At 33.0% G+C, this 21,818-nt stretch overlaps 1 protein-coding gene and 1 long non-coding RNA gene across 46 annotated transcripts in view; both read left to right on the top strand.

Moving 5' to 3' along the window:
* The window catches only part of celf4 (CUGBP, Elav-like family member 4), a 257,804-nt gene that overhangs the window by 101,949 nt on the left and 134,037 nt on the right, over positions 1-21,818 (top strand). For all 45 annotated transcript variants that reach the window (XM_073934465.1, XM_073934456.1, XM_073934464.1 and 42 more), the window contains one exon: positions 13,817-13,899. Coding sequence is in view for 24 of the 45 variants with exons in the window: in XM_073934447.1 (XP_073790548.1) it covers positions 13,817-13,899 (83 nt within the window). In the remaining 21 variants the exon portion in view is untranslated. The remainder of the gene's footprint in view (positions 1-13,816; positions 13,900-21,818) is intronic.
* Positions 2,880-7,626, top strand: LOC141379997 (uncharacterized). The gene is made up of 3 exons (XR_012397190.1): positions 2,880-4,880; positions 5,035-6,481; positions 6,526-7,626. It is a non-coding gene; the product is annotated as an uncharacterized lncRNA (long non-coding RNA).

Here is a 21,818-nt window from a genome sequence, read left to right as displayed (position 1 = left end):
TAACTATTTAAAAAAATATCCATTTCTTCCTTGTATCTTCAATCTACATTAAAAAAATGATTTTAGCTACTTGTTTAAACTGCTTATTAGAAATGAGTTGAAACAACACACCTTATGGAATTTTTTGGGGAAACTTATTTATGTTCAATCGACCTAAATTTGTAAAAACGAAAAAAAAAAAAAAGTTTTTACAGTGTACACTATTTTGCTGCATGTTCAAACTACTTATTTAAAATGAGCTGAAATGTCACAATTCTTGAATTTTTCAGGCAAAACTTAAGTTCAATGTACATAAATTTGCAAAAACAATTAAGCTAACTTAATCAATTTGTGTTGTGACAACATGAAGGAAATTGCATGGAACCCAGCATTTTTACAGTTACACACTGTAAAAAAAAAAGTGATTGGTTACTTAAACCGAGTAAACCAATTACCTTAAAAGAATTTACAAAAATAATGTAAGAAAACCCATTGTCACTTGAAAGTGTTAAGTTGACTTAATTATTATGCAAATTGTGCTCATTTTTAAAAAAAATAAAATACTTGTTCCAATACACATGTATTATATTTATTTTTCCCAGTTTTTCTGTATCTAGCAAAAAAAAAAAAAACAGTCTAGTGTCTCTTCTAAATTCGATACAGGCTATAAATGTAGATTTTAGACATGCTAAAATAGTCTGACATTGTAAAAAAAGGATTAGTTGACTTTAAAAAAAGTGAGTACAATTAGCATGATTATAAAAATTCAGCTTAAAAAAATCAGCTTCAGTTCCAACAGTTCCAAGTTACTATGGGTTTACATACATTTATTTTTTTTGTAAAGTCAACTTGTTGCTTTTAAGGCAATTACTCGCTTTAAGAAACTAATCACTTTTTACAGTGTACTCAAATAAATTGCTGCTTGTTCAAACTGCTTATTTAAAATGAGCTGAAACATCACAATTCTTGATTTTTTTTAGGGACAACTTAATTGTTTTATGTTCAATCTACTTAAATTTGTAAAAACAATTAAGTTAACTTAATCGATTTGTGTGGAACCGGGAAGTTTTTACAGTTCACACTCCAAAAAATATATTTTTGTTGCTTGTTTAAACAACTTATTTAAAATGAGCTGAAACATCACAATTCTTGATTTTTTAAGGTACAACTTTATTGTTTTATGTTCAATCTACTTAAATTTGTAAAAACAATTTAGTTAACCGATTTGTGTTGTGACAACATGAAGCAATTGTCTGGAACCCAGCATTTTTTTTTACAGTGTACAGTACAGCAGCATTACCGATGTTTATTCTCATGTACTGAGACTGAAAACGAGATGTACAGTAGTGAGTCATGTGTCCGTGCCTGTGTGTTTGTTTGCTCTGATGCAGCATGCCATTATGCACAGCTCCAGACTAAAACATATCATCTAAACCTACAACACTAGTCTTTTTCAGCCTTGCATGCGCCAGCATTTCAATCATTAAATCTAGTTTTGCAACAGTTGCTCATCACAAAGTGTGACCAAGCCGCTGTGAATAGAGTCAGGGTCAGCGATCACCATGGTGACTGGAATGTGATGCTGAAATACCGAAGACAGCCTGTTTGTGCCATCCGGCTGTGTCATAAATAATGTGATACTGGCTTTCGTGGGATGGAAATTTCACAAACTTAAATATCCGAATAGCAGTCTTGATTATCCCTATTCATATTGCCTCTACATGGTCATGTGCAGACAGTATATTGTTATGTACATGTATTTACATGGCTAAAACAAGTTTGGTTGTCAAAATAAGTATGGTTGTGAACAGACCCTGCTTCGAATGACTTTAGCACATTTGCAAATATTGTCAGTTGACTAGTCTCTCTCTGGACATAAATAGTCTCTCACAAACATCCGTAGTCTCTCACAGGACATAGCTACACTGTAAAAAACAAATGTAAATTAGCAGTTTTCCGTATTTTGTGATTCATGTTTTTATTTTTCCTAATTTATTTATGCTTTTGAATTGCATTATGGGACCTTGATCTTTTAAGTTTGAAAACGTTACTTTGAATAAGTTAAAGTAATATAATGTATTTTTTGGTGTTGTATACTACAGTACAAAAACCTTGCAATAAACAGCCAATTCATTTTCTGTTATTTTCAGTGTTGGGCAGTAGTGTCGCTACAAGTTGTGACGCTATAAGCTTAACTACATTTCACAGTTGCGATGCGGTAGCGCCGCTACTTTATGAAGCAAATAGCTTTTTAGTTACAAAGCTGTTTTTTTAGTCAAGTAGCGAAGCAGCATTCACACAAGCTACAGTTTCAGATCGCAGATCAATAAGTGACGACATCGACATTCAGGGTGTCTAGCCGTTGAAAGTAAATCCATAATGATGAGAATAACAATTTCTTCTTCTTTCTGTTTTACGGGGGTTGACAACAAACTTTTTGGTGCTTTACTGCCACCTCTTGCTCTGGTCGGTGTTGTCACTAACACGAGAAATTGGCTTGATAGAAAAGTGACTGAGGAGAGGATATATCTGAAACAGGATTTCTCATGACCATACCTCAAGAATTACATGTTAAGGTGCAATAATGTTAATTATGATCCTGTGCTCAAAAATTATTTTTATGAGTTATATAAGTACCATAATGTTTTGAAGTACACAATAGTGCTCAAATTATTTGTTGTGGTATTTTTAATTCTAAATATAATTAAAGTGCAGTGGGCAGCGCTCTTGCCTCACAGCAAGAAGGTTGCTGGTTCGAGCCTCGGCTGGGTCAGTTGGCATTTCTGTGTGGAGTTTGCATGTTCTTCCCGTGGTCGCATGGGTTTCCTCTGGGTTCTCCGGTTTCCCCCACAAGTCCAAAGACATGCGGTACAGGTGAATTGGGTAGGCTAGTCTGTAGTGTATGTGTGTGAATGAGAGTGTATGGGTGTTTTCCAATGATGGGTTATATATATATAGTTTACTGTAATAAAGGTTAAAGTATACTATGGTAATTACTATTAGTTCATGATAGTTACTAATGATACTACATTATGTAGTGTAATTCATTAATGAAGAGCTGTAAATACATATAACATTACACTATAATGATTTCTACACATGTCCCTTTACTATACATTTCTTTAGTATTTTAAATGTGTAAGCTGGTTTTATTGGATTTTTTGTTTTTGTTGTTATATACTATAATTGGTTTCTGTTTGGTACAGCATAAATAATTGAACTGATAATTCTGCCACATGTTTCATTGACAGTTTCATTGATCACTAAGATAGAAGGCTTAAACTTAAACTTGCGTTTAAGTTGTTTCGCTATAAAAATTGACAATTACAAAAAAATAGCTTTGATGTAGCTAAGTTACTTTTGCCAAGTAGCTTTTTGCTTAGCTTGCTACATTTCCCAAAGGTTAGCTTTTAGTGCAGTTAAGCTACTTTTTAAGTAGAGTAGCTAAAAGCTTAGCTCACTACATTTTTTAAGTAGCTTGCCCAATACCGGTTATTTTACAGATTTATTTCTCTTAATCTTTCTTCTTATACATTTAATTATTTCAAACTACTAAAATGTCAATAAAGTCACTTTGTCAAACTGTAGAGTTGAATTTTTAATATTCAAAGTTAACAGGGCAGAGATCAAGGTCACATAATGCAATTAATAAACAGAAATCACAATATACAGAAACTGTTAATTAACAGATGTTTTTTACAGTGTAAAACTCCCACAGACATCTAAAGTCTCTCAAAGGTTTTAAGTTTTCTTCACAGTTTTATTGATTCTTAAGAAAAGCACAGACTAGAACACAGTATCTCTGTACAGAATCAATTATCTCATTTGGGTTTTTCATACTGTTAATTTTTTATTTTGTTTCAAAGCAAGAATGTGGTCTCCTGAAGTCGTAAATCCATAGTATGCTGTGAAATCTCAAGAAAGTAGTTTTTGACATGTGTAACCTTAAGAAGGTCTCCCAACAATCAGCTACATTCATACATGGCAATTTCCATTGTTAGGAAAGCTCCATAAATTGCAGCAATTCATCATTCTTGTATATCAGGGGAAGGCCAAATATATTGACTCATCCAGATTAGATTTCACTAGTTGATTGTGAGTTTTATAGGGCAGAAACTGAAATAGAAAAAGCAGTTAGGGTAGTGAAAGTAGAGTGAAGACTCTTTGGCCACATTTTGTCAACATGGAGGGATTTGTATTTTAAGCATTTTCGATTAATTTCATTCTTTTTCTGTCATTCCTCCTTCGTATTTACTTTGTGTCTCAGTGTGTGTGTGTGTGTGTGTGTGTGTGTGTGTGTGTGTGTGTGTGTGTGTGTGTGTGTGTGTGTCTTTAGGGTGTCTGCAGAAGGCGAGATAAGATGCTAGTGTAGGACACTAGTGGATAGTGTTCACAGAATCCTGGTGATCTTATCTTCTCTCTGCTGCCCTTTCTCCTGCTTTCCTTCATCCTTTCTTCTTCCTCGTGCCGCAGTTTTCGCAGCGTTCGTGCTTCACATCTGAAAGTCTAGATTGAGAGCGAGTGAATTACTCCTCCAGTCATGCTTCTGTCTTTTCGAATCAAAGAGAAGAGTTTAGTATAAAATGCCTTGTAAATATTTTGCTCCACATTCATCACTTGGTAGAAACTTTCTAGCAATCTGCACTACTGGTCAAAAGTTTGAGGTCAGTAAGGCTTCTTGTTTTTAAATGATTGATTAGTTGATGCTTCCTTGGTATTGGATATACAGTATGAACTGGGAGAAGAAAAATAATAATAGTTTAGCTTTTTAGATTTTTTGGTTTTAAGGATTATTAATGAAATACAATTCACCACAAATATGACAATTTTGCCAACATTTACTCCTCCTAAAGCTATTTGAGTTTCTTTTATCTCCTGTTCAGCACAAAAGAAGAAATTTAGTAAAATGCTTGTTGCTGGCTCTCATTTACCTCTTCTAATTTATTTTTTGTCTTATAGACTTCGATGGGCCTTCATTCTTTAAGATACCTTTCTATTTTTACAGAAGAAAGAAACTCCTAAAGGTTTAAAACTACATGAGGGAGAATCAATTAGGTAATTTAAATTTTTGTCTGAACTATCCCATTAATCTGTATTTTGTGCTGGAAAAACCTTAAACCTTGGTGACATGACCTTGTCTTAGCGTGTTTTCACACCTGCCGTATTTAATTCAGTTGAATCGCACTAGAGTTGCTTTCCCTCTTGGTGTGGTTAGTTTGTGCAGGTGTGAATGTAGCAATCGCACTCGAGTGCGCACTAGAAGCAAACCAAAAAGACTACTGAGACCTTGAAGAGGTGGTACGCTTTCAGACAAACCCTGGAGCGGTTTGTTTGTGGTGAGAACATGATCTGAAATAGAACAGACCCAACTGCAAAAAGTAGTGCGCCTTTTTGGATTAATCCAGCTGCCGTAGTCCGATGCGCTTTGCATTATGGGATATGGAGGAAAAATATTTGTTTACAGTGCTCTATCATCAATTTTAAACAGAGAGAGAGAGAGCAAAACATTACCTTATGGATCTTTGGTAATATATCCGAAAGATAACCATGTTGCAGTTTACGCCTCCTCCTGAAGTGACTTGCATTGCGCCTTCGCCGTTTGCGATGCATGAAAACATTGTTTTCCAGCCGCAACCATGCTTTATCCTTCAAATTTATAGTTTGTCTAAAGTGATGTATACAAACTATATAGTACACTATGACCAGAGATACAAGTCATCCCTCCAAAGTAAAAAGCAACATTTTTGATCTGCAGGTTTGTTTACTTGCGGGAGTTTCATTAGTATTTTCCTGCACGTTAATTCTGACCAATCAAAAAGCAGTTTAGGAAATACGTTCAACAACATCTTCTGGCTAATGAGTGATGTGGATTTTGTCAAATGATTGCATTTTGGTTCTTTTCAACTGGTTCGGAACAAAGCAATCAGTGTGGTGTGAATAAGACTCAAAACAAACTGAAAATAGCTACAATGTATCATTTGTTGCTTTGGTTTCAGACCAACTGAACCAAACCACAGACGTGACAGTGCCCTTAATGTATGATTCAGTGAATTATTAATTCAATTGATTTGTTAAAATTGATTAATTGATTCATTTAGTAATTAAGCAAATGACCGTATTTATGAATAAACTGTTTAATCATTGATTTGTGTCATCACATGATTGCTTTCAGATGCACTGATGTTCTTTGTTTGGAATTATTTTAATTGGCAAAATAGATTTAAAAAAATAAAGCAAACAATATAGCGTCTAAGAAGTAACTTGCTTAATTTGAACAGCTTTTTAAAATCGACATTTTGTGTAAAATTTATTTCATGTTTGCAATCTCGCTGATATAACAGCAGTCAGATCTTAATTTGTATAAAACAATTATTTGAATACTTTAAACTAGATGTATTAATGGTTTTATTGTAATTTAGTTTTTATTCTATTGAAGACATTTTTGTTTCAGTGATATACATTTAGTTTCAGATTTAGCATAGTAAAATTTAGGATATGATTAGTAGAGTTAGTAGATCGTTTCTTGTGTCGACAATACAAAGACAGAACACGTTTTTGTTTATATAGAAAATATGTATATAAACATCACTTGATTTATGTGCTCGGCTGTAAAAGCACCATCTACAGTTGTTTCTCTGAATTAAAGAGTGCTTATTAATTCTGAAAACAATGATCAATGCAAATTGTATTTCTTTTGTTTTCATCAATTTTCTATTATATTTTAGTTATCTAAAATGTATTTTGACCAAAAAGTTTTGACATAGTTTTATATTTCCTTTACTAAAATATCCTTGACCCATACAGGTATTATATAACATTCGTAACTAACTTTTAAAACATAAAAATTACAGGATCATCCTAATTGCATTTTAATATTTAATAAAAATCAATAATAAAGCTTTGTCACAAATGCTTTAGTTTTTTCAAGGCTGTATTTATTTATGAAACTCCATATTGTTTAAATAAACAGCCATACTGTTATATGAAACTAAATATATAACTCTTATTATATAACTCAAATGCCGAATGAAAGTGAAAAGTTTTTTTGAACAGTCCAGTATTTGCATTGTTTGCTTTCTGTGTTCCAATTCAAAAACTCTTCCAGCAGAACTACAGTAGTTCTAAGCCATAGTCATTTTCATTTGTGTGTTTGTTTGTACCGTTTCATTTTTTTATTTGATTTACATTTTTTTCAGAGCCCTCGCAGACGTGCCCTGATGTTCAAATCAAACCTACGGCACTGACAAACCTTCATTCCTCTGTTATTCTCACAAAACCTCCAGCGTTTGGTCTGAACCCCCTTCCATTACCATCCGACCGTTGTCTTTCATCTTTCCTTGCACTGTATTTTTCTCCGTCGGTCCGCTCGTCTTTTAAAGTGCAGTCGTGACCAGACAGAAAGAAACAATATTGCTTTTAGAGGACAAACAAACAAACCGCGGCTCCCCATTATCTTTCCGTTCATCCCATATATTTGTGCACTGGCCTGTGTATGGGCGCGTATGTGTTTCGCCGCTTGTCAAACGGGACGAGGAAGCGTGCGCAGGCGTCCCACGAGAGCTCTAGCCTGTTCTATAACATGACAGGCCCTCAGAGGAGCTCGCCAAGCTGTCACACTGAGCTCTCCCCAACGCTAATGAGTCAGAGTTAATTAAAAAAAAATAAAAAACAGGCAGGACTGCAGGAGACACGCGCATTCACACACACTCATATACGCAAGCATACATGCACTCATCCTACATGGCCAGGGTTAAACACACATAGTGGACAGCAGGGAAGAATTTTGCTGATTCATGCTGTAGCCTCAGGGGGCTTATGTGTGTGTGTGTGTCCCCTGTGTGTGTTTAGCGTCCCTGCGGCGCTCGGGCTTTTACAGGGAGGAAAGGAGAAAGCTATTCTACCGCCACCGCTCTCTTATAGTTTTTTTGGTTCTTACTGAGGTCACGCTTTTCTTTTAGTATCCACCGAAATAGCTGGCGACTACTGTCCTAAAAAGAATGACTCTGAAAGCTTTTTTACTTTTCGTGAAAGCAATCTTTGAAATAATTTACAATAAGGTTGCACTCGTTCATGGGTTTACTTACATCAACTAAGAATGAACAATACTTGTACAGCATTTATTAACTGTCAATATCAACATTTACTAATGCATTGAAGTTGTAAGTTGTGTTTGTTAATATTAAATAAAGCTTAAGGCAAGTTTATTTATGTAAATTTCACTTATTTATAAACAGCCACGGACCACTTCTCCGTGTTTCGGTTATGTCTTTAAAGAAATAATTATTCAGACCCATTTAATTGTTCTTTTATTATTTATGTACAATAATTAAGTGTCATAATCCATTTACTTTCACATGGGACTACAAATCCTGCCATGCACCACGCACTCACACCTGTTCCGGTTATCCGCTGATCGCTAACTCACACAGTTGAATCTATTCAAAACTGATTACATGGACTTTAAAGGCAGCACACACACCACGGCTGAGTCTTGTTATCTGTTCTTGTGACATTATGATGCGTTTTCTTTGCCTTGTCTTGCCGTGTTAGATCCTTGCTTTGTTGTTTTTTTTTATTTATGCTGCTGCTGCATGACCGTTCGCCTGCTGTATGACAACGACTCTGAATTTGCCTGTACTGTATATCTCTGTTTGCTCCTGTGGTGACCGTTGCTTGCCTGACCATTCTATGTTGATTAAACCTGCGTTTGGATCTGCACTTCCTTTTCAGCCATTCAGACATAAATGGGAAAGGAAAATATAATCAACAAAGAAAACTTAAATGAAAAAAGCTTATTTATTTACTGTATTAGTCCAATCACTTTAAAATACCAAACACTGCTCTCTCTAAATTTTGGTTAAAACACTGCTTAATTAATTTATTTATTTGCGTATGTACGCTTGGATGGTTGTACTTTCATTTTATGTATCTCTTATTTCTTTAACTTTACTTTCCAAAATGAATCCTCATTGCACTTAACAAGTTTACAATGATAATAAAGCTCGTTAACAAGATTGTAATGATTAATGAAGGAATTATCATGCTTTGTACATTATTTCGTAGCAGGGTATTTGCAGCTACTGTATAATTCTGTCCGTTCGCATCCCGTCCCATAGTCGCAAACTGCGTTTATACCTAAAAACACATTCTTAATCCCTTAGTGCCGCGGCGGCAGTAACAGTCCTTTTGAAGTGTTACCCATTGTAGCACAGTTCATACACAATAGTAATTCAAAGTGCTTAACATAAACAGGAATAAAACCTAAAATACAAGTATAAGTAAAATAAAAACAAAGAATGAAAATTATTCACATGTGTTAAAAGAAAAACATTTAACAATGAATGAATGATGCTGTATTAAAAATTATTTTTTCAAAGTACATTATTTGTTCTTGTTAGTAAACGCATTAAAGTATGGTAATATTGGTGACACTTTACTGTAAAGTCTCAACTGTTAACATGAAATACATTTAAGTTTAAATCTATCAATGCACTTTGGGAAGAGGTGACTCTGAAGGTTCAGAAATAAAATGATCAATTGATTTTTAGAGGCTTTTTTTCAGTCAGTCAGATTTTTTTAAACTGAGACCAACAACAAATTATCTTTTGTAATGTTAAGCTATTGTTTGTTTATTGCTGTCCATACGCTGCTATTTCCACAGAGCTTTTTCTGTTTCTCTATTTCGGCTTCCAAAGGACATGACAAAGAGAGAAGTGCTTACAGTTCAATTTTAATTATGTTCCAGAGAATTATAAAAATATATAGCCAGCATTTGACAAAAGGCAGCTTCCAGAATCTGTTCCAGTTCAGTGATGGACTCGGTTAAAACTTATCCAACAGACCAAGCTGTGGATTGTGAGCCACAACCTGTAAGTGTTTTTATTTGTTAAAATTGATCAGTTACATTCACTGTTTCTAGTGCTAATGGTACCTTGTAGCGAGGACGATAACAAAGATGTAAACAACAGCAAATGCTGTTTGGCACCACTAACAATTAAGCTACAAATTCATATTTATCAGTCAAATCACTGTAAACGTGCACAATCTTCACCAGAGCTGCAGCGTCTCTCTATGTGGACACCTTTCCTGCTTTCTACATCCTAAATAACAACTCTCAAAAGATATGTGAACATTTCATATTACTTACACATGCTTATTTTGAATATATGTGAAAGACAGGAAAGAAAGGTTCCGCTGTGTCCTTTTCCTTTTCTGTTTGATTCTGGAAGGTAACACTGCTAACAGCTTCTCTGACTGACTGTTTACACTGCACAAAAGCTTGTGCTTGTAGAAGCGTGACATGGTGAAGTGGAGACGATTCACAAATCACAACACATTATGTTAGCTGACCAATCTGAGCCTCTTGAGGGCCTTTCAGAGAAACTAGGAAATATGACAGTCATTTTCATGTTATAATCTAACTAAGATATATGAACAAACAACGTGATTTTCTACAAGTGAAGTATGAGCACACATTGCTTTGCATCTTATAAACACAACCAAGCCTTAAAAATACACTGCGGACCACCCGTTTAAAATATTGTTAGCAAATGTTAATGAAAGTTTAATAAAAGCTGTACAAGTAATATTCGTTGACAGTTAACCAACTAATATGGCTAATTAATGTTGAGAAAATAAACTTCATTGTAAAGTGTTGCCAAAAGCTCATCAATTATTCATGATTTTATGGTTGTTTTTATTAAAAACTCCACAAGCTGAGGGTTAACATGGTCATTTTTTGTTAAGGGTTGATTTTCCCTCATCAACAAAATGATTTTATTTGTATTTATTTATATATTTCGTGGCAGTTAAAAAGAAAAGATTAGCATCTCGCCGCCGCAACAAGGGCCTGTTTGAAAGTAAATGAACGTTTTAATTTTCCATTTTTGGTCGGCAATCAGCTTTTTCCATCTTATCGCCGTTTGTGACACTATTAGCATGCAGGCGGAAATGTCAGCGGCAGATTATCATGTTTACTCAGCATATTAATATATTAGCATTTTTTTAATATTAATGCAAGATTAGCATAAACATTAGCATCCATTAACATGCCTTTGCATATTCAAATTTGCTTACTTCATGTACAAATGCAACGCTAATCGTTTCGGCTTTTGTTCGGCGGTTATTCCATTGGCTTCTTATCCCAGTGGGATTTTTGATTAAGTTGATGCTAAAAAAGATTCAGGGTTGTTTTCAGCAAGCTACTTTCTGAGATTAGCATTATTCGCTAGCACAAATGCACAGTGATGTTGGTTGGCGAGGGCTGATGTCGTCTTGTCAGACTGAACTTAAAGACAGCCGCGTGTGTGTTGCAGCAGGCCATGAAAGCGCCAGAAAAAAAAGATCCTATCACTTCAAGACGTGCTTGGATGAACTTTCGTGCTATCTGGTGTTTTCTGCTTTCAGATCTCCTTCATAACTTCCTGTTGCGTTGTTGTTTGGCTTATCCATTCATCATGCGGCACATTTTGTACATTCTCTCCCGCTGGCGTCTCTGTCAGGTTTTCACAGTTGGTATAATATCGTGCATATTGTTTTTTAAGAGGCACAGAATATCAGTAGCTGTATCGGTAGGGATGTCAGTATGTTAATACAGCAATACACAACAATTCCAAAAATATAAGAATAAACAAAGAACTGAAGGAACAAGTACAAGAGGCCAAGAAGATGTTGCATTGTCTGCAAGTCTGTGATCTGTGTGGTCTGTATACAATTAATAATAATAATAAACATTCCTTACATTTATATAGCACTTTTCTGGGCACTCAAAGCACTTAACACAAAGAGGGAATCTTCTCATCCACCACCACAGATCAATTCTGCTCATCAGTGTTATTTTAATATCACTGAAATACGAAATATGTTTTAAATGAAATTCTATAGTTTAATAAATAAATAAAAAACTACAGTGTTCAATATATATTTTGATTTTAGGATAACTTTTTTAAAAACTTTTGATCCACTTTGAATATGGACAAATGCTAATAAATAAATATTTATTTATTTTATTTTTATCTTTATCTTACATTTAGTCAGTAATTTTATTACGAGGTAAAACAAAAATAAGCATAGGACGAATGTTCTTGGCTCCTAATTTTATAGATATTTATAGTCTATGTTGTTGTTATATTAGTATTGTTCAATACACATTTTGCTTTGAGGACAACTTTTCTGAAAGATTTTGATTCTCATCAAATGTTGACAAAAGCTGATGAATAATTATTTATTTTAGTTTTTTTTACCACATGAAGTTAAAATGAATAAGCATGAGACAAACGTTCTTGGCTACTACATTTATAAATATTTGTAGTCTATGTAATTGTTATTTATTAGTATTGTTCAATACACATTTTGCTTTGAGGACAACTTTTCTGAAAGGTTTTGATCCACTGCGAATGTTGACAAATCCTAATATAAAATTATTTATTTATTTTATTATAGATTTAGTTTGTTAATTTTGCTACATGAGGTTAAAATAAATGAGCATGAGATAAACTTTCTTGTCTTTTAATTTTATAAATATTTATGGTTTATGTTATTCTTATATATCAATATCAGTATTGTTTAATACACGTTTTGCTTTAAGGACAACTTTTCTGAAAGGTTTTGATCCTTGTCAAATGTTTACAAATGCTGCTAATAATTATTTATTTATTTTATTTTAGATTTAGTTTAGTTTTTACTACATGATATAAAAATAAATGAACATGAGACAAACTTTCTTGGCTACTAGCTAAACAAAATTGTTGATAATATGATAAGTATGATAGTATGACTTAATATTAGGTACATGACTAATGTTTGCCAAAATGTTAATTTGGAAATAGTAAATAGGTCATTTTAAAATATATAGGAATGAAATATAGAAATACATGCTGTGGACTTTTCATATATATATATATATATATATATATATATATATATATATATATATATATATATATATATATATATATATATATATATATATATATATATATATATATATATATAAATTAAATAAGTGAACCTAATTCCTTTATGTTGTCCCAACACAAATTGGTTGTGTGAAGCCTAGAATTTTTACAATATAAAAACATATTTTGTTTCATCCAATGAACTGTTTGTGTGTATATATTAGTATTGTTGTCATCATTTTATCTATTTTTCAGCTAGTAATCTCTTCAGCATGTCATTTCAAGCCAAGCTGTGTTAAAACAAAATTTCAAACGTGATTGCAAAATCAGTTTAAAATTCCAAGAGTGTTAGTACGAATGCTGTAATTTGCCCCCAAAAATAATAACGATCAGCGATTTTTCTTGCCCAAATTTTCTTGAACAGCACATCCTTATTTTCTGTCAAATTAATGAGCAAGCAAACACAAACACACACTGTTAAATGTTGACACCAGCAAGACCTCTTATCCAGAAAATGAAATGGAGCTGCATATTTTCCTTCCATAAACACACACACACACACACACATACACACACAATCTCTCTCTGTATTTTCTCTGGGGATTGTGTGTGTGTGTGTGTGTGTGTGTGTGTGTGTGTGTGTGTGTGTGTGTGTGTGTGTGTGTGTGTGTGTGTGTGTGTGTGTGTGTGTGTGTGTGTGTGTGTGTGTGTGTGTGTGTGTGTGTGTGTGTGTGTGTGTGTGTGTGTGTGTGTGTGTGTGTATGGCTGTGGGCTTGTGTTTCATCTCTCGTCTATCTTTTATTTCTCTGTTTCTGCTACACAAATGTAATAACGCTGCTTCTCTCTGCTGTCCAGCTCTTCGGGAATGGACAATCTGCTTGTGTGTCGACCTCTTTGACCTGTCTTTAATTTCTCTCTGTCTCTGTTATTTGCTCTCGCAGGCTGTGCCTTCCTCACATACTGTGCGAGAGAATCTGCGTTAAAAGCTCAGACGGCGCTTCACGAGCAGAAGACGCTACCTGGGGTAAGTCACCATGATCAAACACCACATAAACACAAACCCGTCTGACAAAACACGCATATATCATCATGATAATAATAGTATTAGTGGGTAGCTGACATCATAATGCTTGATATTGTTGTGATATTATAGCGTTTGTCTTTTAAATTGTGTATTTATTCATTTAGAGCTCAAATTATGTTAGAACAAATGAAGGAATTGTGAATATAAGTGTGTGTGTGAGTGTGTTTGTGAGACCTCGTATCCAGAAAATGAAATGAAGCTGTATATTTTTTCCACAAAACAGACACAAACAATCTCTTTCTGCCTTTTCTCTAGAGTGTGTGTTTGTGCATGCGTGCTAATTGCGGTCAGTAAGATATTTATGTTTCTTTGTTTGTTAATACTTTTATTCTGCAAGTTTGCATTAAATTTATTAAATTGAGAATTATTATTTTATTATTTGATATAGTTACTTATAGAATTTGTAGTAGTTTAATCATAATAGTTTTAATTACTGTTTAGCATTTATTATTATTGTATATAGTTTATATATTTATAAGTATTTTTAAGTTTTAGTATTTAGGAAATAATTTTTATTGGATTTCAAGTAGTGAAATTTTTCATTTTTATTAATTACCTTTAATTGATAATAATAATGATGATAATAGTATTTAAAACTCTACATTGTATGTCGATTGTACACAAAATCTAGTGTTCTAGTTTTGTGGTTATAGTTGTGATTTGTATTTTGAATTTGTTTACATTTTTTGCGAGGTTCAATTGCTTCAATTACTCTACTTGAATACTGTTAGACTCCTAAGAAAACCAAAAAACTATTTTTGCTTGCAATTTATTATAATTTATGCAGATGCACTGCACATAAAAAAAAGACTTGATCATCAGTTGATCTTAAAAAAAAAAATCTTTCCGACTAGAGCTATTAAAATCATAAATATATTAATATGGCACTATATATCACAGATTTATATTTTACAATATATTTACAATATAAAATGTCAGACTTTACCAATATCGTGCCACCCGAATTTTTGCTACTAATTAATTAATTAGTTTAGAATTTTCATTTCATTTCATCTTTTATTTGTTAGAATGTATTTCTATATAAATTTATTATTTGTATTTTTTTTATTTGAATTTTAGATACATTAGTAAAAAGACTTGACCACTCCAGTCGAGCTAAAAGAATGAAATCTTTCCCAATAAAATCCTAATGAAATCATCATTATATTGAATTCGCAATATACATCCCAGCAAAACAAAATATTGCAATGTCAAGATTTTTCCAATATTGTGCACCCCGAAATTTTGCTATTCATTTTTTTAGTACATCAAGCTAAATAAAAAATTTAAATTATATATATATATATATATATATATATATATATATATATATATATATATATATATATATATATATATATATATATATATATATATATATATACTGTATATGTATATATATATATATATATATATATATATATATATATATATATATGCTATTCATTATTTTGTTAGCTTTGAATTTTTATTTCATTTAATCTACCTTTTATGTGTTTATTTTGAATGTATTTGTATATTTTTTATTAAATATATTAGTGCTTTTTATTTTCATTTTCATTTAATTATAACTATATATATAACCTAAATGAAACTGTAATACATTCCCTCTTTTAGATGCAGGTTTACCCTGACTTTTTTTTTTTTTGTCTTTCTCAAAAAGCGAGCCCTCAAATAGTGCCAACTCTTCTTTTCTTTTTCTTTTTTTTTTTTTTTTTGGCTATGCTTTCAATCTCGTTTACTTGCTCTTCTCATTCTCCTCCTTCCTTTCTCTCCTCATCTCTCTCTTTCTCTTTCTTTCTGGAAGAGCCTTGTACCCAAGGGCAAGAACTACACAGCACCACATTAGAGCTGTCCTATTTATAGTGTCTTTTAGTGTCTCTGAGCATGTGTGTGTGTGTACGCCAGCGTGTCGTATGAATATCTGCGGGCACGTGTATGTGTACACACATACTCTGTCACTCCTCTTTGCATTAAGCACAAACTTGCCACCGTTGTTTGGTTGCAGTGTGTATGTGTATGTGTGTGTGTGTGTTTTGAAGTTTCTCCGTCAGCTCTTGCTCAGCTCGCTGGTTTGCTGTGCTCTGTTTTAATGACGCCTCCAGGGAGAATGACAGTTGCCGTGGCGAACAGAATGCCTTTGATGCGAGTGATTATGACATCATAGATGTTGAATGTAGCAGGAGTCACTTTGCTGGAGTTCCACTTCCTTTCTCTTATATTCTCGCTCAGTAAAATGGCTCACGCAGCCGCACACAGTTCTTTATTTTTTTTTCTCTTCCTCCCCCACAAGCGTGTAAGTCATCATGTTAGATGTTGAGCGTAATAAGAAAAAGCCTTGATCGCCTTATTATGAGCACATCTCCTCGTGCAAAATGCAAACGCAGCACCCGCGAATGAATTCAATCGGAGGCTCTGACTATCACAAATGTTTCATAGGAATGCTAATTACCCAGAGGAAGGGTTTTATCGCTCACTCAGAGCTCAGGAGACTCAATGGACTTCTTGAGTGGGTTTCGTTCTCGCCTTTGTCTCAAAAGTTTCTCATAGATTTTTTTTTTTGTTTTTACATTTTATGTATTTTTTTTTCTTTTATAAGTGTAAATGAGGTACAGGATGTATGTAGATGGGTTTAGACATGAAAAATGAGATTGTTTTGATTGTATTATTGATTATTAGATAATTTATCGGTTTGGGAGGAATTGATGAGAAATCCTGGAGCTTGTATTGAGATTTATTAAGAAATGAGACTTGAGGATTGAGACTTTTCTTAAATTTCTTTTTAAACATTAAAGATATTGTTGGTTGGTTGGTCTTAACTTTATTGGCAGAAGCTAAAATGTGACATGGTTCACAAGAGTAATGTCATTGGTTCTTATGGAAACTTGTGCTGTATGTAGGTGCTGGCATGAAGTGAGAATGAATTGGTTCCTGTAAAAAGTAAACGTGTTGGTTCTCACCCGTCAGGCATTTTTCATGAGAAAACTTGGATGCTGTAAAATGATAAGTTGAAGTCAAAATTATTTTGTGAAATTATCGCTTTGTAAAAAGTGTGACATTTTAAATAATTTTTACTTCTATTTCCCAAGTGCTGTTTAATAGAGAGATTGTATTTCATTTTTTAACAACTAATTTCTAATTAAACCAATTTAACAAAATTATAATTTTAGTAGGTTTAATTGCGTTCATAAAATCTATTAAAGTTTTAGTATTTAAGTTATTTTTAATAGAAGTATGATTAAATAACTTTATTTGATAACAATAATAAAAACACAATATTGTATGTATATGTGTTTACACACATTAAATCTATTGTTAAAGTTTTATAGTTAAATAAAAAATTTATTTTGTAAATATTGAAATAAATTAAGTTTTAAATTAAGTGTTTAATCAGTTGAAGTCAAAATTATTTTGTGAAATTTTCACTTTTTAAAGTGTTAAATTACAATTTACTATTAACTATTTCCCAAGTGCTATTTAAAAGAGAGATTCTATTGCAACATGTTTTATACATCATTTTAAACAATTAATTTCTAATTAAATCAACTAATTAAACTAACAAAATTATCATTTTAGTAGGTTTAATTAGTGTTTTGCTTTCATTAAATTTAAAGTTTTAGTATGTAAGTTTTTTTATTAGATTCTATTTGTTATTTTAGTGCATTAAATAACTTTAACTGATAACAATAATAATAAAAACACAAGATTGGATGCATATGTGTTTGCACACACACAAAATCTATTGTTACGGTGTTATAGTTAAATAAAATTATTAATAAATTAAGTTTATACAGTTGAAGCCAAATTATTTTGTGAAATTTCCAGTTTTTAAAAAGTGAAATTATTCTTATTTGCTACACTGTAAAACCTGTAAAAATGTTAGTTTTTGAACTTAAATGCTTTGTTGCTATCGGCTTCCTCAAATGATTTGAGTTACCTTAACTTTTTGGGTTTTGCAGTGCAGAGTAACACAAAAATTGTAATTAATTTGTTTATAACTCATTCGGTTTGAGTTCTGCTTTATATAATTAGTTTGAATTACTCATATATTTTTTTATATGCCAACTGACCCAGCCGAGGCTCGAACCAGCGACCTTTTTGTTGTGAGGCGACAGCTCTACCTACTGCGCCACTGTGTCGCTAAATTTACTGTTTTTCACTGTTACGTTTTCCAGTGAAAAAAAAAAACTTAATTTTTTATGATAGAAAAGGATAAAAGGATATTATTTCTTTTCTTTTTAACTCCAGTTTAAAAAATATATAATTCTGACTTTGCCTCTCATATTAAAAAATGCCAAACATAATGAATTATTATACATTTTAAAATGTGTAAACAGCAGATTTAATCAAAACAAGTAATTCTATAATTTTCATGACTTACAAGTAATAATTAATCTCCATTTTTAATAATATAATAACCTACCAATTATTAAAAAGTACATATTCTGCATGATCTTACTCTACATTCCGAATCCTACCCAATACCTTAACCCAACTACTACCTTAAAAACTATCAGTGAGCTGCAAAATATGAGTTCATGGAGCCAAAAGTCATAGCTATTGGTTTATTAACAGCAAGAATTAAACCAGTGGTTTATATAAACATCAGAACTTTTATCAAGCATCGTAATTCATATTAAAACATATCTATACTAATTTACAAAGCTGTTTTTTTAAGCAATGGGAGTTTTAATGTAAAGCAAATACTAAAAAGGAGTTTAAAAAAGATGACAGAGCTTTTGAAGAAGAAGAAGAAGAAGGGATTTTTTTTTGTTTCATCTCAGTGTCCAGGCCAATCTTTCTAATGCAAGCTGCATGTATTCAGATCTCTGGCCTCTCGTACTACAGTATGATGCCTCAGAAGCACTCTATTGATTTTGGCAGTGCGCCTCATCAACGACTGTGTGCGTGTGTATGTGTGTGTATACACACCCACAGCCCTTATTATAGTCACTCTCGTTTAAACACACACGCATGCAAGCTATTACTTACTGGAACACACAAATAAGGCAAAATGTTCACAAATATGCATTCACGTGGATGAATATTCATGATGAGATATTTGCCGGAGACTGCTGTAATGCTCATTGTGGCAGACACACAGAAAAGAACCACGGCTATGTTCAAAATGCAGTACTGGAAAAATAATTTCTTTGAAATTGTAAATATGAATTATTGACACAAGATACATTTTACATTAATACACTATTTTAGCTCCTCTTTTTTGCCTGAAACTGTAGCATTTCTGAGGGAAACAAAAACAGAATTGTGAGGTCTCAAATACAATGTTTATTCTCACGATTCAGACTTTACGACAGATATAGGGGCACTGGAGTGTTTTAAAGCTGCGAAGATCAGCTGGTCTGTTTATACAGTAAGCTGGCTAAGGAGTGATCCGCTGTTGAATTGACTGATCTTCACTGTGGTTACACTTAAACAGCAGTGAGTTCAGTCGAATGATAACCTTCACGGCCAATCACAGTCATCTCTGTTGAGCATGTGAACACTATGGCAAATCAGCGCTGCTTAAGAACACGCTCAACATCACTCAAATGTTTTTAAAATTTTAGTAGTGATTGGTATCGAATTCCAGTATCGGCACAACACTAGTAGGTAATACATTTTAATTTGAATTTACAACATGATCAATAGAAAAGTACATTCTTTACAGACGCCCCAGTATTTTGTGATTTCATTTATTTATTTTATTGTGATTTTTCGCAATAAAAATGACTCATTTTGTGGCGGTAATTCCCTGAAATTTGCGCACAACTTTGCAATTAAAATATATAAATATAATATTATAACACATATATGTAATCTTATTTACCACATTAGGTAGCCTACTATGTTAGGTGTGCAATCTGATACAATGACAAGGACACAAATCATAAAAATAAAGCTTCTTTATTTTGGTCTCTTGTTAAGACAAGATCTAAAACAGGCCTAAAATGATAGGGATCGAGCCTAAGGAAGGCTGTAAAATTTTTATGCACAAACTTACTTTTTCTCTCTCTCAGTCTTGTTCCCCGGAGCATTACCGAAATCCACCTAAAACACGGATTGCCTTAAAACTCCTCGCAGGGAAGCTTTTTGGTTTTCTCTTGTTAACTGCAGAGTAAGAGTTAAATAAAATCATATATTAATTTCATGAACATCATAATACCAGCCATACGTGTAAAGCCCAAATAATGTCTTTCAACTCTGTCAAGTCCAGCAGCCGTCATGCTTGAATCAATCTCCATCATTGTGAGCTGCTTGCTGTTCTGTCTGTTGCGTTTCTCCACTTTTTAGATGTTCGCTCCAACTTTCTTTATCAGTCTGAAGCGTGTCAAATGCACAATTTGCACCACACCCTGATCAATCGCATCTTTGCCTTGACTTCACATGTAAATCATTCTCACTTCATCCGCGTAAGCTGCAAAACATCTGCCCCCATGTAATGTAATGCTTATGAGGACACAGGTGAGACGTCATTTTTCGAGAGACTCAAATACATCAAGTGCGCTGCGTATACATCGTCTATAAGTCACGTAAAGCATTTAATTGCAAACTGAAATAAATACAATTTGATTATATGGTTTGGGATATGATGTTTTATGAGATTGTTTACATTTTCTGTGATTAATTTGCATTTAATTAATGACTTTTTGTTGATTTTGCGTTGGATTCAGCAATCGTGGAAAAACTAAGGGGTCTGTTTTTATAGTATGAATGTGAGTAGTATGAATGAAATTTGGAGGTATTACATCCTACAAGTGTTGTCATCACGTGATGTACCCACGTCAGTTACGGCGATTTACTCTTATTCATGAATTCTCTAACATGGCATCATGGGATAGCATAGCATCCATAAAATGAATTTCGCCCGGAAGTAGTAGGTGACTAGGATACTTCTCGCACATTGTTTTCACTTGTTTTAAGGTACTGTAGGGAAGTATGCAATTTTGGACACAACCCACACTCAAAAAATAACTTTTGGTGCTTGTTCAAACTGTTTATTTAATGTAGTTGAGCCAACACAATTCTTTTGTTTCTTTTTTGTTTCTAGGACAACTTAATTATATGCTTGATTAACTTACATTTGTAAAAACAATTAAGGTAACTTAATTAAATAGTGTTTGGACAACATGAAGGAAATGTGTGGAACTCTGCATTTTTTATACGTCAATTATGAAATGATTTATAAATGATTTATAATTATAAATATGTTTATTTTTAAAATCCTATGTAGTTACAAGCATCATCCTATCCTCACATTTCCAAATAAAAGTCTTTAACTTGCACTCTTAGATAATAAAGTGCTGTTTTTTTTATGACAACCTACAGTTTGCACACAAAAGGTCAACCGGTTAAAGACTTAAAGATACAGTACTAATATAACAACTGCAACTGATCCAAAAGGTCAGAAAGAATGGGCGTACTACACTAAATTACCACACTTTTTTATTCCTGCAAGTTACATTGACTAGCATTACATAAAATATTAAAGTGCAGAATATAGCCTAGAAAAAGATGACAAATGGTGATATACCTACATGTAATAATCCAGCAAAAAAAAAATATATAAGCCACAAATGGCTGCTTTTCTGTATCAAAGCAGTAGGTAATACACCTTAAACCAAATTACTCTCACACACACTGTATTCTGTCCTGCATTACTTTATAGCCGCAATATTGTGATGTCAAACGTGGCAGAAATGCTCGATAAGCGCAATATAAATGATCATGAGATTTTAGCCAGTGATGCGATCCCAAACCAAACAAGCGAAAGTGTCAGAAACAGTCAGGCTTTAAACTAACAAGCGCAAATGCGTGCTTTTTTTATCGTTTATTTGGAGCGACTGCCATTGAGCTGC

Source organism: Danio rerio, chromosome 21 (genome assembly GCF_049306965.1).
Source record: "Danio rerio strain Tuebingen ecotype United States chromosome 21, GRCz12tu, whole genome shotgun sequence".
Taxonomy (NCBI): Eukaryota; Metazoa; Chordata; class Actinopteri; order Cypriniformes; family Danionidae; genus Danio; species Danio rerio.
Note: the sequence above shows the minus strand (reverse complement) of the source record. Positions and strands in the feature narration are given on the sequence as shown.